Source organism: Lepisma saccharinum, chromosome 19, assembly GCF_977018435.1.
Source record: "Lepisma saccharinum chromosome 19, izLepSacc3.1, whole genome shotgun sequence".
Lineage (NCBI taxonomy): Eukaryota > Metazoa > Arthropoda > Insecta > Zygentoma > Lepismatidae > Lepisma > Lepisma saccharinum.
In genome coordinates, this window is record NC_139247.1 from 51,908,500 (window position 1) to 51,921,964 (window position 13,465).

The window sequence follows — 13,465 nt, forward strand, 5'->3', positions numbered from 1 at the left end:
ATGAAATAAGGAGAATGTGGAGAAATCATTTCGAGAAATTGCTGAACGTGAAAAGAGGAAATGAACATGAAGAAGTGGAGGAAGCACTGAAGAGAATGAAGACAGGTAGAGCACCTGGAATAGATGAAGTGACAGTGAAGATGATACTTGGAGCAGTTTTTGGTGTGCAGTGTGATGAAATCAGTGTGTCAAGAGAGAGAAGTGCCAAGAGATTGGACAAAGGGACTAATAGTTTCCATAGTCAAGATGGGAGACAGAAAGGAATGTAAAAACTACAGAAGAATAATACTAATGTGCCACTCAGCAAAGGTGTATGAGAAAATATTAAGATGAAAGAATAAGGGAAGTAACAGAGCTGAACATGAGAGAGGAACATATAAGTTTAAAAGAGGCAGATCAACAGAAGATCTGATAGTCACCATAAGGCAATTACAAGAAAGGCACTACAAGTACGGAAATGATTTGATTATGGCATTCCTAGATATAGAAATGGCATACAATAGCATGGACAGAACGAAGATTTGGAAGGCTCTGAGAGAGAAATGAGTCGAGGAAGAGATAGTGTGTAGAGTACAGAGCACATACAAGGCCAACTGGAGCTGTGTGAAGACACCAGTGGGAAGAACGGAGTGGTTCAGTATAAGTAATGGACTAAAACAGGGAAGTGCTCCTTCCCCACTGCTCTTCATAATTACAGTGGATGCAATTAACGAAGAGGTGTGGAAGAAGATAGGAGAGGAAGAGATGAAGGCCCTGTTGTTCGCTGATGACTTAGTAATATGGGGAAACAGGGAAGAAGAAGTACAGAGACAGCTTGACAGTTGGAATGAGGAAATCAGAACAGCAGGAATGAAATTCAATGCAGAAAAGAGTGAGGTGCTAACAACAACAGGAAACATAACCGGAAATGAACGAAGAATAAAGATGGACACGGAAGAGTTGAGGGTAGTGGAGAGCTTCAAATATCTAGGAAGCATAATTGAGAGAAGTGGAAGAATAGATGAGGAGGTAAACAGAAGAGGACAAATGGGTGGTGGACTCTATCAAAGAGTTCAAAGATTAATATGGTACAGGGATGTAAGTATGAAATACAACAAAGTAATATATAACACATACTATGTACCAATAAATTACATTTGGAGCAGAGACTTGGACAATGACAGAGAGAGAGACAAAAGAAAGATGCAGGCAGTGGAGATGAAATTCTTAAGGAGCATGTTGGGGAAGACTAGAAGGGATAGAATAAGGAATGAGGAGATCCGACAGACAGTGGGGGTGGTGAAACTTCAGGACAGGATATATCAGGCACAGATGAGATGATTCGGATGGATGCAGAAAAACTACCAGTAAGAGCTTACAATGCACAAGGAGTGGGAATAAGACCTAGGGGGAGACCAAGATATCGGTGGAAAGAGCAGATACCAAAACATATTCTGCACTCTTGTAAAAAAATAATAAGAATTTGAAAAGAACTCTGGAAATTTAAGAAGAAAATAGAATTCTGACTCACCAGGTTTGTATGATATAAGATTTGCTCTGTTCATAGATTTTTTGTAGCACAAGAAGACATCAGAACCAACCTGAAAGGTAAAACATGTATACAATATATTCATGTAGGTCTAGGAATATAAAAGTGCAAAACTCCAGCAGTATCTTATTACAGTTGAAATTAAATACATATTCTAACACCTGCTCCAAGTAACAACTAATACTGATCAATACTTTCGTGGAGTGAAGATCCTGAAAATTATGCTGAATTTCCAATACATCTGATACAAAACTGTGTAGTTATGGCAGGGTTCAAAACTAGGTTTCCACATTTAGGTGCTAATTGGCTAAACAATGTTTAAGGTGTCAAAGCTGACAACTTGGTTGCCAAATGTGAATCAGTATCAGAATTTCTGAATAGTTTCAATTCAATAAAAGTATTTCTGCACTCCAAGGTATATATTTAATAATCTCAATTTATATTGAGACAAAATGAAAGGGTCAGGATATATCTACAGTTTTTTTTTTAAAAAAAATAGGAAAATTAATAAATGATATATACAAATGACAATTTTCTGCCACTTCCCTTCTCCAGCTCTAGTGGCTCTTGTGATATGAGTAGTTTATAGAAATGACACATTGCACAAGTAATAGAAAGAAAAATAAGCATTTCACTTACCATTCCTTTGTTTAAATTCTTGTTAATTCTACAAAATGCATGGGGATGTGTTTCACCTTTGTTTGCTAGAATCACGCATATGTCTGTGACTACCAACTCATTACAAGGCATTGTTTCAAGAGCTCTTCGATATGTTATGAAGGTTTTTGCACCAGAATTGTTGACGTTAGCAGCACGGCCTGTTGGGGTTGATAATACAACTTCTGAATCTGCCATTATCCGTTCTTTTCCTTCATACATCACCCTGAAAGTGAATACGAAATACATTTTCATATACCATAATCCATAATACAGTGAAACCTTGTTGTTACGTTTTTTAGGTGATCAAGGTGCACTTAAAATGCAGGAAAATGTAAGATCTGGGAAGATTTTTAAGCATTTGTCTCCATTGTGACTGAAGATTGAATGTATAATGCGGGAAAATGTAAAACCGGGTAATGTAAAATCCACTACTGTATTCATGAATAGGAAACACAAAAATAGGAAATCACTTTCAACAGCATGTATTTACATGTTCATAAAGCTCTTCCTAGAGCACATCATTCAATAAGCTAAAAAGTAATAACAATAATTTGTGACAAGATTTCCAAATCTGATAAAAAGGTGAACATGATTTCACATTTATAGGAGAAAATACATTTACTTCAGTACTTCAATTTAAAGTACAAACATGGTCTAATTTCTTTGACCAACTTACACATTGGTTTCTAGATATTAATTACTTATAGAGCAAATGTTCCCTACCCAATATCCACCAGTGGAGGTTTATCTCTGCCCCTTCGGAAGCAGAGATACACTTCTGGACTGCGAAGGCTTCCATGATTCAAATCAGCAGGAAACCCTGAGAAAAGGGAATGTAAAAATTAAATAATGTGCAACTAAAGAAAATGTTCTCTATGAGCCATTGCATGAATAAATAACACATCAGGGTGGCTACTCTAAAACTATGATAAAATTCAAGAATAAATCCAGGTTTTCAAGATAACCAATATTTCAAGGTTGAAATAACATTATCACAAATAGAATGAATTAGTATTAACATTTTACACTAAATATTTGCAAATAGTTTTCCTTGTACATCTTGGAAAATATATGAGTAATTTATAGACATGAAAATATTGTACTAATGAATTACACTGGGAGATAAAAAATTGGTATTGGTATTGAATTATTCACAATCATGAAGCAGAGACTTCATGTTTACACAAATTAAGAAAATTAAGAAACCTTTCAATATTCCGAGTGCAACAAGGTGTACTTGAAATTAAAATTAAAATGACTAACCAGCAATGTAAAGAATTTGAGTCACGTTTCAGTTATAAAGCAGTTTTTAGCTTACAAGATCAAAATGTTTTGATTTGGTAACATCACATGGTTTCCTACTGTTATATACTGTGAAACCACTCTGCAAGTGAGATTGAAAATAAGGTATAGGTGAGGGTTCTGTTTTGTTTATCATAAACAACCCATCTATCTAAATAAAATTTAATGCATCAGAATGTACACATGCATCAAGACTTTTCTTTGGCATTTGTGAAAACAATTCAGATAGAGTTTCTGGTGTCAGTGATTTCCAGTCAGTATACACCTTGCATGCATGTACACATGGTGTTCTTGCTTGGAGCATCTCGCTTCTTTTAAAGTAGTTCCCTATTTAAAGTCCCACTTGTGGCCAAACAAACAATTGCTGTCATAAAGGCTACATGAAAACCCAAATGCATCTCATCGTGTATGGAAAATACTGGTTTCTTTTGGAAAACAAAAAGTAGTTCCTTAATATTTCATTGTTGGATGGTTCAAATATCAGTACAGAAAACAGTAATGCAGATTTGAAAAAAAAAAAAGTTGAACTTACCAGTTGGTGTTGATAAAATGCACGTGTATCCAGGTGGAACAGTTTCCCCAAGAGCTGGGAAAATAACTGTGATATCAGTGATGGGTGCCTGATTGTGTGTTGGTTTGAGATGAGCTCCATCTCGAGAGAAGTCATCCAAAGGCTTTGGGTCGTCAGGTAGACCTGCCACAACGAAGTAGTCAGCAACCCGACGTTCATCCATAGTTATGTCACCTGAAAAGAAGAGTTTGACTATACTCTGTCCCAGAGGTCTGTGGAGCAAGCATAGGAAATCAAGTTCTGAACGCAAGTACGTGACTCGGGAGAGCTCAGACAATGAGAATGTGACAGAATAAGGGATTGCATGGAGAGGACAACATGACTGCAGCTACCAGCCATTTGCAGCAGGATACACTGCTTTGCTCTGCACTCTCACTTTCTCCCCCATCTCTACTGGTATGCATGGCACTGCTCCAAAGATTCCTGGCACGTAGTACACCAAGAATATTTCTACTGTGCTACCATGCAAACTGTATTTTCCAAAGTTACGTATGTTTAACATATTGCATTTTCAAATGCTTTGACTCATTTCACTCAAATGCAATACAGTGTTATCATCAGGCATATCTAGTTGCTGCATGCATTTCAGCATAAAACATCTAAATTTGCTGAAGTTATTGTAGTCAAAATATTGGTGAATTGCCATGATTTTGACCCCATGTCCTTTTAAACTATATTCTATGCATTATGCTATCAGAGAATGTACATGTAAGGAAACAATGCTGGTATGATGGGGGAACACTTACCACATGTTCAGAGTATAAATAAAATATGACAGATGTAGCCACTGTCTCCAGGAACCTGTATTACCTGCAACCTCTAACGAATTTTTGTGACTTCAGAGTCACCCTTATCTTGCTTGTTATATGTTTGGTGCAAAAAGAAGTCTCATATTTACTAATTTATTACTATAGTTCCTACAGGCACTAAAAATGAAATTAACAAGAAAGTGGAGCAAAATCAAAAATCACCCTATGTATTATTCCGAGAAAAATAAAAATTGCAGTTCATGGAAAATTCAAGGTCATATTGCATGACTTTGAAACTGATGCTATTGCCAATTTTTATGAAAAGTGCATTGGCTTAACATCAAAACAAGCCTAACAATACATTGCCACTACTGATGGAACAAAAAGTAATGACAATTTTATATTTGTTTGGTCTGTGTGCTGAAATATGCTCTTTTCTTTTTTTTCAAAGTTGTTCCTGTTATTCAAAGCCTATAGACCCCAGAGTTCTAAAAAATCCACACACAATTTACTTCACATTCTTTACAAACTCATGGAATTTTAATGAAATTTGAGGGGATTTTGGCATGGAATAGAGCATACTTAAAGTGAACCTATGGCCTTCAAAAACAGGATACACAAACTGCTTATGTTAGAATTCATCACAGTGTCAGTCACTAATACCTCAAAAACATGGGGCAAATTCAGTGTCAAACAATTAAACAAGACAAGACTTACCTTGAAGGCCTTTGTGTCATGATGCTACCCTATGAGTACTTTATGAAGATAATTCTGGAAGAAATGAAGATAATTCTGGAAGAAAAGAAAAAAATCTAGTTGAAAATGTGAAAAATAACTCCTCAAAAATCAATTCTTGAAGTACTAAAAAATTCCTAATTATCACCTGTTAAACCTTGTAACCTGAATTTTTTTTCTTTTTATGGAGAAGAATGAGAAATGTATTTAGAATACAAAAAAATAATTGCCAGAGTACGTCTGAAGTTCACACAAACTAATTTGTTCATTTTAAGGTGTAGAAAATATTAGTTTATGAGGATTTATGTAGTGTGCATTAGTGACCACACTCGTAAGTTGCTCTTGTGTGATGCAGTTTTTTCATGTACATGTGTAGATGAAGGAACCTTGGAAATACTAAGGAAATACTGTGTCGACAGGCCAGTTGTCAGGCCAATTCCAACCTGACTAGTAGCAGTTTTCTTCAAAGGAAATCGTGCCGACAACGCTCATAGTGGGGGACACACAGAGTGGCGCCGAGCGTGTCTGGCAGGTTAGGGAAGGATTAGGTCTGGTTTCTTCAACTTTTGATCATGGAGTGGAGTGGACGGACTCGCAAGTTATAGCATTATAGAAATAGAAAACATATATAACACATAACTAATTTTAAACCTTTAAAACAAGACATTGTTCTTTATGAATGTTTAAAACAGTGTTATAACGTTTTTTAGACTTGTTTAAAACACATTTTGATACTCGATATTTGATAATCCGGTTATTTGCTGGTTTTGTAACTTTGTCTTTTCATTCAATCCATGTCATTTTGTGTATTGTGTACATAAGTATGTTCAGTGGCTGAAAATATATATTCAGTTAACAAAGAAACATATTGGAATATGTAACCTTGGGGCACGTTTAAAACATCTGGCTCTGTTTTCTATTTCTTTTTTAAAATATTTTTAAAGTGTTTAAAACATTTATAAAATTGAATAGTATATGGGTGAAAAATATTTGTTCCTCACTTGATACACTGCACATAGTTGTTAAGTCAGTATTTTTTTTTGCATTCACAATGAATGTAGTTTGAAAAACCGAGTAGCTAGCACGTGGATAGTGTGGATTAGTTTATACTTCTTGAACAGCTTACATGCAAGATTTAGGAGTAGTGTAAATAGGTATTTTAAGAAGTTAATCAAGTGTTTACTTTATAACTAGACACAGTTATTCCTTGGATGATTAACAGATTCCTTATTAATCATCATTGTTAGAAAATAAGTCTTTTTAGCATTGTTTTAAAAGTTTCATTCATTTAAAACAAGTTTTTTAAAATTAAAACATGTTTAAAACAAAAAAACTGTTTTATTTGTTTCTTTTTAAAAAACAAATTTTTACCAACCGTGCTTGTCATGTATTTTCACTGAGTATTTCACGTGTGCTGCCAACAAGCCGTCGAACCAGACTGATGCACGTCTCCACTACACCAGTCCTGTGGGGATGTCTATCGACTCGGCAAAGCAGAATGACTTTTGTGCGCAGCCTTGTCAGCTGGCATAGTGGGGATGCGCCTTTACAATCAAAAGATTTTTAAAATATCTCGTGGATGAGACTTCATAATGTAGAAAACCAGTGCAAACATTTCTTAGAGTTTTACACATTACAAGCTGTGTAAATTTTAAAATACTATACATAACTACAATGGTACCTATGAACATATTAATGATAGTCAACAAAGTGAGCAATGGGCAAATTGATGAAATAACACCTCAAATACCACATGACACTTAAAAATACGTTTCCAGGGTGCAGAAACATAAAAATAACCAATATATTTGATCTCAAAGTATGGACCACATAGGTAAAAAAAACACAAAAAAAACACTTGTATCTGACTACTTTCACAGTTTTATTATTTATAAAATCCAGTTGTATGCCAACACCACCAAACCTAAAAAAATAAAAAAATTACTGCACTCCTTACCTAACAGAAAAAAATAAATAGGTAAAAATCTGATATTCCCCGGACACCTATAACTTCTTCGTTTTGTCAATTTTTGACATTTGTACTTACCTATCTGCTTCCCGGAACATTCTTTAACGTGTATTCACGTTTTTTTGATCAAAGTAATTGCATTTTCTTTTTAAAAAAAAGTGTTTTTGTAACTGAAGAACGTACGTTTCCGCAAATGGTTCGTGGGGCTATGCGAGAATGGTGTGTGGGGCTATGCATATTTTTTCGAAACCAATTTTTAACTATTGTAACCTATACGTGACCCTACCTAACCTAACCTTACCGGAAATGGTTCATGGGGCTATGCGTCAATGGTTGAATTTCCGCTATGAAACATTCCCACATCACACAAAACACCTTCCAGATGTTAGACAATGCTACAGGAACTTATTACCGTAAGTAGCTTCTTCTGTAAAAATGAAGAAATCTGTCCAGGGAATATCAGATTAGTACCAATAAATAACTATCAGCATCAAACCCAACACTTCTAAACTAACAATGTACTATCGTTAACACCATTATCTAACACTACTAATGATATAAACCAATCACATCTTAAAAGAAAACCACAGTCAAGAAATACACACAGACGTGAACAGGAATGACATACTGCTTTCACCATGCATTTTATAATCAATATATTTTGATGTTTTATGTAACAAAATTTGTTTCAGGGTGTGAAAACCAACAATATGTTACTTCACTATAACACACCTCTGAGAGATGATGATGATAATATTAATATTTATATCCAAAAACCTGTGATACATAGACATGGAAAATGTCAACAGTAACAAGTGGAGTAATAAGAGTTTTGTCTACAAATAGTTTATAATATATGATTGTTAAGAATATGATATATAATAAAAAGTTACATAAAATTTATCACATACAAAAAGTGATATTACTATACAAAATTTCAATATGGCATAATTAATTATTATAATAACTAGAGGTATAATTAGTTAATGTCTAGTCATCCCTTACATTGAAAGAGAAACATAAATTGAGAGTATTTGAAAACAAGATCCTTAGGAAAATATTTGGACCTAAAAGGGATGAGGACACATAATGAGGTTACATAATTTAGAACTACATAATTTGTATTCATGTCCAGATATTATTAGAATGATTAAATCAAGATGACTTAGGTGGGCAGGCCATGTGGCACGAATGGGAGAGGAAAGAAGAGTTTACAGGATTCTTGTTGAGAAACCTGATGGTAAGAAACCAGTAGGAAGGCCAAGACGAAGATGGAGGGATAACATTGAGATGGACCTAATGGAAATTGGTAGGGATGGAAAAGAGTATATAGATCTTGCTCAGGATAGGGACAGATGGTAGGCCTGTGTTGCTGCAGCCATGAAACTTCGGGTTTAAGAAGGCTAGAGGAGTTAGTTAGTTAGTCCTCCATTATTTTCCATAAATTCAGTTAGACAATATAGTGCATTGTTTAGCAAATGTTCTTTTATAGCTAACATTTGTTTATTTTGTGGGGACGTGTATTTTAATATTGTTTGGTAGGTTATTATAAAACCATATATCGACAATCAGTGGTGTACTTTTTGATAACTGTAGTCTGCTTTGTTTAAGGTGGTAGTTATTTTTTCTTCTAGTGTTATGGGTATGTATTTAGTAATGTTTCATCACCTGGCCAGAATTTAAAATAAATAAGGTAACTTAATGCATGCAGAAAAAAAGTTGCTCTTAAAAATAAAACAGAAAATGTTCATAAACAACAATCTTCATGAACAGCATAATATTCATAAACAATGCAAAATTATCCATTCTCTAGGAGGCACACAGAAATGTTCAAATGAAAAGAAAATAATATATGTGTGCTTCATTTTTTTCTCCAGCTTGATATTTGCATGGTGGTGTGTGCAGATATAATGCACTACTGCTCTCATTAAGAATCACCACCACCAAGGCCAGTAGGTCAGGGTCTAGAGTGCATGAATTTGGGGTGGCAAAACTTTTTTTTAATGCGATTTACATGTCCGAGTGGAAGTCAGTGGGAAAAAAAGTGCCACTGGAAAAACATAAGAGAATGAATTAATCAAATAAATACCTAAAACAAAAGCGATTTTCTCAATCAAAATTCAGAGAAGATGGTATAAAAAAGTGTAGAATCAGTTGATACAATAAGACTTCAATATGTAAGGGAATCTCTCATTTCGTATATGCCCGACTCATTTCAATGTATGTTTTGTAGAGCTGTATATTTGCATTTCTACCACTTATAGAAATTGTTACAATGCATTTTGATGCATGTAGGATGGTGCATTTTGTGCACCCACCTTCACAGAAAAGAAAGGAGATGGAACAATATTTAAACTGATCTAGGAACAGCATCAATTAAATCTGGCCCTGCATCTGCATTTATACTAAAGAATAAAAGGTTCAGACCTTCACCAGGTTTTGTGCTATTTCACAGAATCTCATTATTCGTCACTGTGTGGGAGATTCTCTTTTGCACTGGTTGTTAGGTTAGGTACTTATGTTCAGTCTTACTCTCTCTCTAAAACAATCAGAAATTTCCATACTGTACAGGTGAGGTAATTAGGTTAATTACTCTCTATAATAATAGTAATCTTTATTTTTCCATGCTATGCTTATAGTTAGTGTGATTTAACTTACAAAACACTGACAATGTGTGAAATATAGCATAAGTACTTGATTTTTGCACAAGTTACTTTTGTCCCTAAATTCATTCTACTAAGGTTCCCATTTACTTAGCTACATTAATTCCCACTAGTCGAAGGAAAATACATTGTCCATGGGAAGTGCGCATGCTTGCATAAGGTAATTTTTAAGTCATTTTTTTAAGCATAAATAACTTTTTCGAAATCCAAACAGTGCTCATTACTTTAAGGAAGGTTCAAATTTCGTGTGACAATGATTGCCAAAATTCTGCGATAATTAGTCTTCCGGCAAGAATTTACAATACCGGACCCTTCTGTAATTTCTATGCTACTGCTTATACTCACAAAATAACTAGTTGCAATGATTTATCTGTGGTTAACATGTTGGGGTGAGGTGTTGTTCATTAATGTGTAGAAGTTGTAAAATAAGCTTTTCTATTCTCGCAATGATTCTCCCTATACAAGTATGGGAACCATATTTGTTGATATGAACAATTGACGTTCACAATTAGTTACGCTGTCTACAGCATTGCCACACTGTTGATTTCATACTTGGAGAGCATGGATCGTGTAAGAATGGCGGAAGAGAACAGTAAAAAAGTTGTTGATTACAGGTAAGTTTGGCAACAATGCATCGATCGTAAAATTGCAGGATACGAAAATGGTATCTTCGTTGAAGAACGTTTGCCGTTAAAGTGCTACGAAAATAAGATTTTTTATCGGTTTGTTATCACAATTAGCGCAAAACCATTCACAGATAGCCCCACTGACCATTCTCGGTAAGGTTAGATTAGGCAAACATAGTTAAAATTTGGGGTCGTAAAACCATGCACAGGTAGCCCCATGAACCATTCACTGTAAGGTTAGGTTAGGGTAGACAAGCATAGTTAAAATTTGGGGTCGTAGTAATGTCAGGAATGTATATTTCGTTTTTTAAGTATTGGAAACACAAAATCTTCCGGTAAATAATGAGCAATCGTGCATGTCTATTCTGATCACGGACCACTCAACTTAGCTTATTTTGCAATTTCTACACGTGACCCCCAAATTTTAACTTCAAATTCGTTATTAGGAGGCCTCAATTAGTGAATATGCGAAATATTACAAAAATCGGGGTTCGGTATTGTAAATTCGCTCCAGTCTTCCTGCTAGGAGAATTTGGGAAAAATCATAAAACAATCGGAACAGTTACCAAATAGCTTATTCGGTAAATTTCTCGTAAAGGACAGATGGATTTCATCAAATTTACAGGAGAAATTACTTACCGAATGCAGTTTCTTTATACTTCTGGAAGTTTGGGGAAGTGTTTTCTCGCATCGTTCATTGAATTTTGCCGGTAAATCATCTATTTTTAGATATAAATGTGTGACCGATGCACGAAAGCTCTTGCATCCATTTACTTCCAGGTGGATGTAGTCTTAGCCTGTGTGTGATGACGTAATCCCGGTCAGTGTTTCCAAACATGTTTTTTGTAACATGTTTGTCAATGGTTCGTGGGGCTATGTGTCAATCCTTCATGGGGCTATGCGAGAATGGTGTGTGTGGCTACGCATATTTTTTTCGAAACCAATTTTTAACTATTGTAACCTATACGTGACCCTACCTAACCTAACCTTCCTTACCGGAAATTGTTCGTGGGGTTATGCGTCAATGGTTTGTGGGGCTACGTAGGTATTTTTGGGTGCAGTGGGGTGGAAACACTGCATGCCTAGTACGGTAGTGAAACTGTGACCGCCATTTTGTGTGTTACCGAAGGCAAAAAGAAACTAAGAAAACTTACTCGATATGTCGCAAATAGAGCTTATTTCCGTGAAATAAGCGAAATGCCACCATCAGCAATGTTTCTCAATGCAGAATACGTAAGTACGAATATTCAAATTAAATGAACTAGCAAATTTCAGCCGTCTGTCCATTATGAGAAATTTACCGTTTACGTTTATTCATAAATATTCTACGTACATTCCGATTCGAGGCAACTGACAGTGGCCAGTAATCACATTGAAACTTGTCCGCAAAGAGGCTTTTTTTAATATCCTGATCTTGGAAAGTAAATACTTGAATTTTCTTTCATTAAGAACTATATTTTACTATTAAATATACTTACTTGATTTCGTTTGGGCCTATTATCTTTAAAATTGCCCAGAGCTCCTTCCAAAACCTGTGAAGCAGCTTTCGATTTTTAGTTCCTGAATAGTGTTGCAATATTTATTTTTTCGCCCTTTATTCACAACTTTATTTTCCTAGATATCTGTGTCATTTACTAATAGTTATGCACTGTGTTCATATTTCGCTTTTGTAGTTTCGGCTTTCCTTGCTATATTTGGCACTGCCTTTGCCAGTGAATAGAAAATTATCATGATTCAAAATAAACATTTCCTTGACCTATCTGTAACCCCTTCACCATTACAATGCATTATGTTTATACTACGAATCCTAGGCACAAAATGTCTTAATTGGAACGGAGTTTCCTAAGCACCCATTTTAACACTAAATACACAAATTACTACACTTTCTAAGATTACAATAGAGCCATGTTGGTATATACAAGGTCATTACAAAATAGACAAGGAACGATGGAACTACCAAATTGCAGCAGCGGCTGGTGACCATCTGCTGTTCACACTGCAAAAATTTAAAAACCACCAAATAGACCCATAAAATTACATTTTTAGTTTTTCGTTTAACAGTCAAAAGAGATAATCGACATTGAAAAGTGTGTTTAAACAAAAGCGATCGTGGAAATTACACAAAGGTAGCATTACTTTTAACGAAATAAATGTACATAAAAATGTATAATCTTTCATGAAACGTGGGATTTTCTATATATGGCAGACTGCCATATATTTATTATGATCTCACGTCTAACGGCTTAATTTTGTTATTATAAAGACTTTACCACGTTCGACATTTATACAATTCTACTCCCCATCTCTCAAGAAGGTATACTCCTTTCAGTGGTAACATATGAGGGGGCAAGGGGCGCTTGCCCAAAATAAGTTTTTAAATTGCGTGTTCCCAAAGTATTCCCACTCACAAAGACAGGTCAGGTTTCCCGGCCTTGCATTAATACAGGCACAATACTCCACGATTGATTATGAAGTATACCCATACAGGCGTCATTTCTGTCACACTTATACATAGCAAAAACATGATGCTTTATTTCCTGTCAATCTGCAAATGACCATAAATACTAATGACATCCCGCCACCAGAAGGTATGCAAATACAATATTTGTGGATGCAGAGGGTCCGAAGATATGAGTATTTTTATAATGCGATTGATAAGGAA

At 35.2% G+C, this 13,465-nt stretch overlaps 1 protein-coding gene across 6 annotated transcripts in view; it reads right to left on the bottom strand.

Moving 5' to 3' along the window:
• Positions 1-12,799, bottom strand: part of Crag (DENN domain-containing protein Crag) — an 86,147-nt gene extending 73,348 nt beyond the window's left edge. For 3 of the 6 annotated variants that reach the window (XM_083140873.1, XM_083140871.1, XM_083140867.1), the window contains exons 1-6: positions 12,282-12,753; positions 5,528-5,602; positions 4,023-4,235; positions 2,912-3,008; positions 2,168-2,411; positions 1,511-1,580 (exon numbers count right to left, since the gene is read on the bottom strand). In XM_083140873.1, the coding sequence (XP_082996999.1) occupies positions 1,511-1,580; positions 2,168-2,411; positions 2,912-3,008; positions 4,023-4,224 (613 nt within the window). In that variant the 5' untranslated portion in view covers positions 4,225-4,235; positions 5,528-5,602; positions 12,282-12,753. The other 3 variants (XM_083140870.1, XM_083140869.1, XM_083140868.1) reach the window with 3 other exon arrangements.
• Positions 12,800-13,465: the final 666 nt, after the last annotated feature.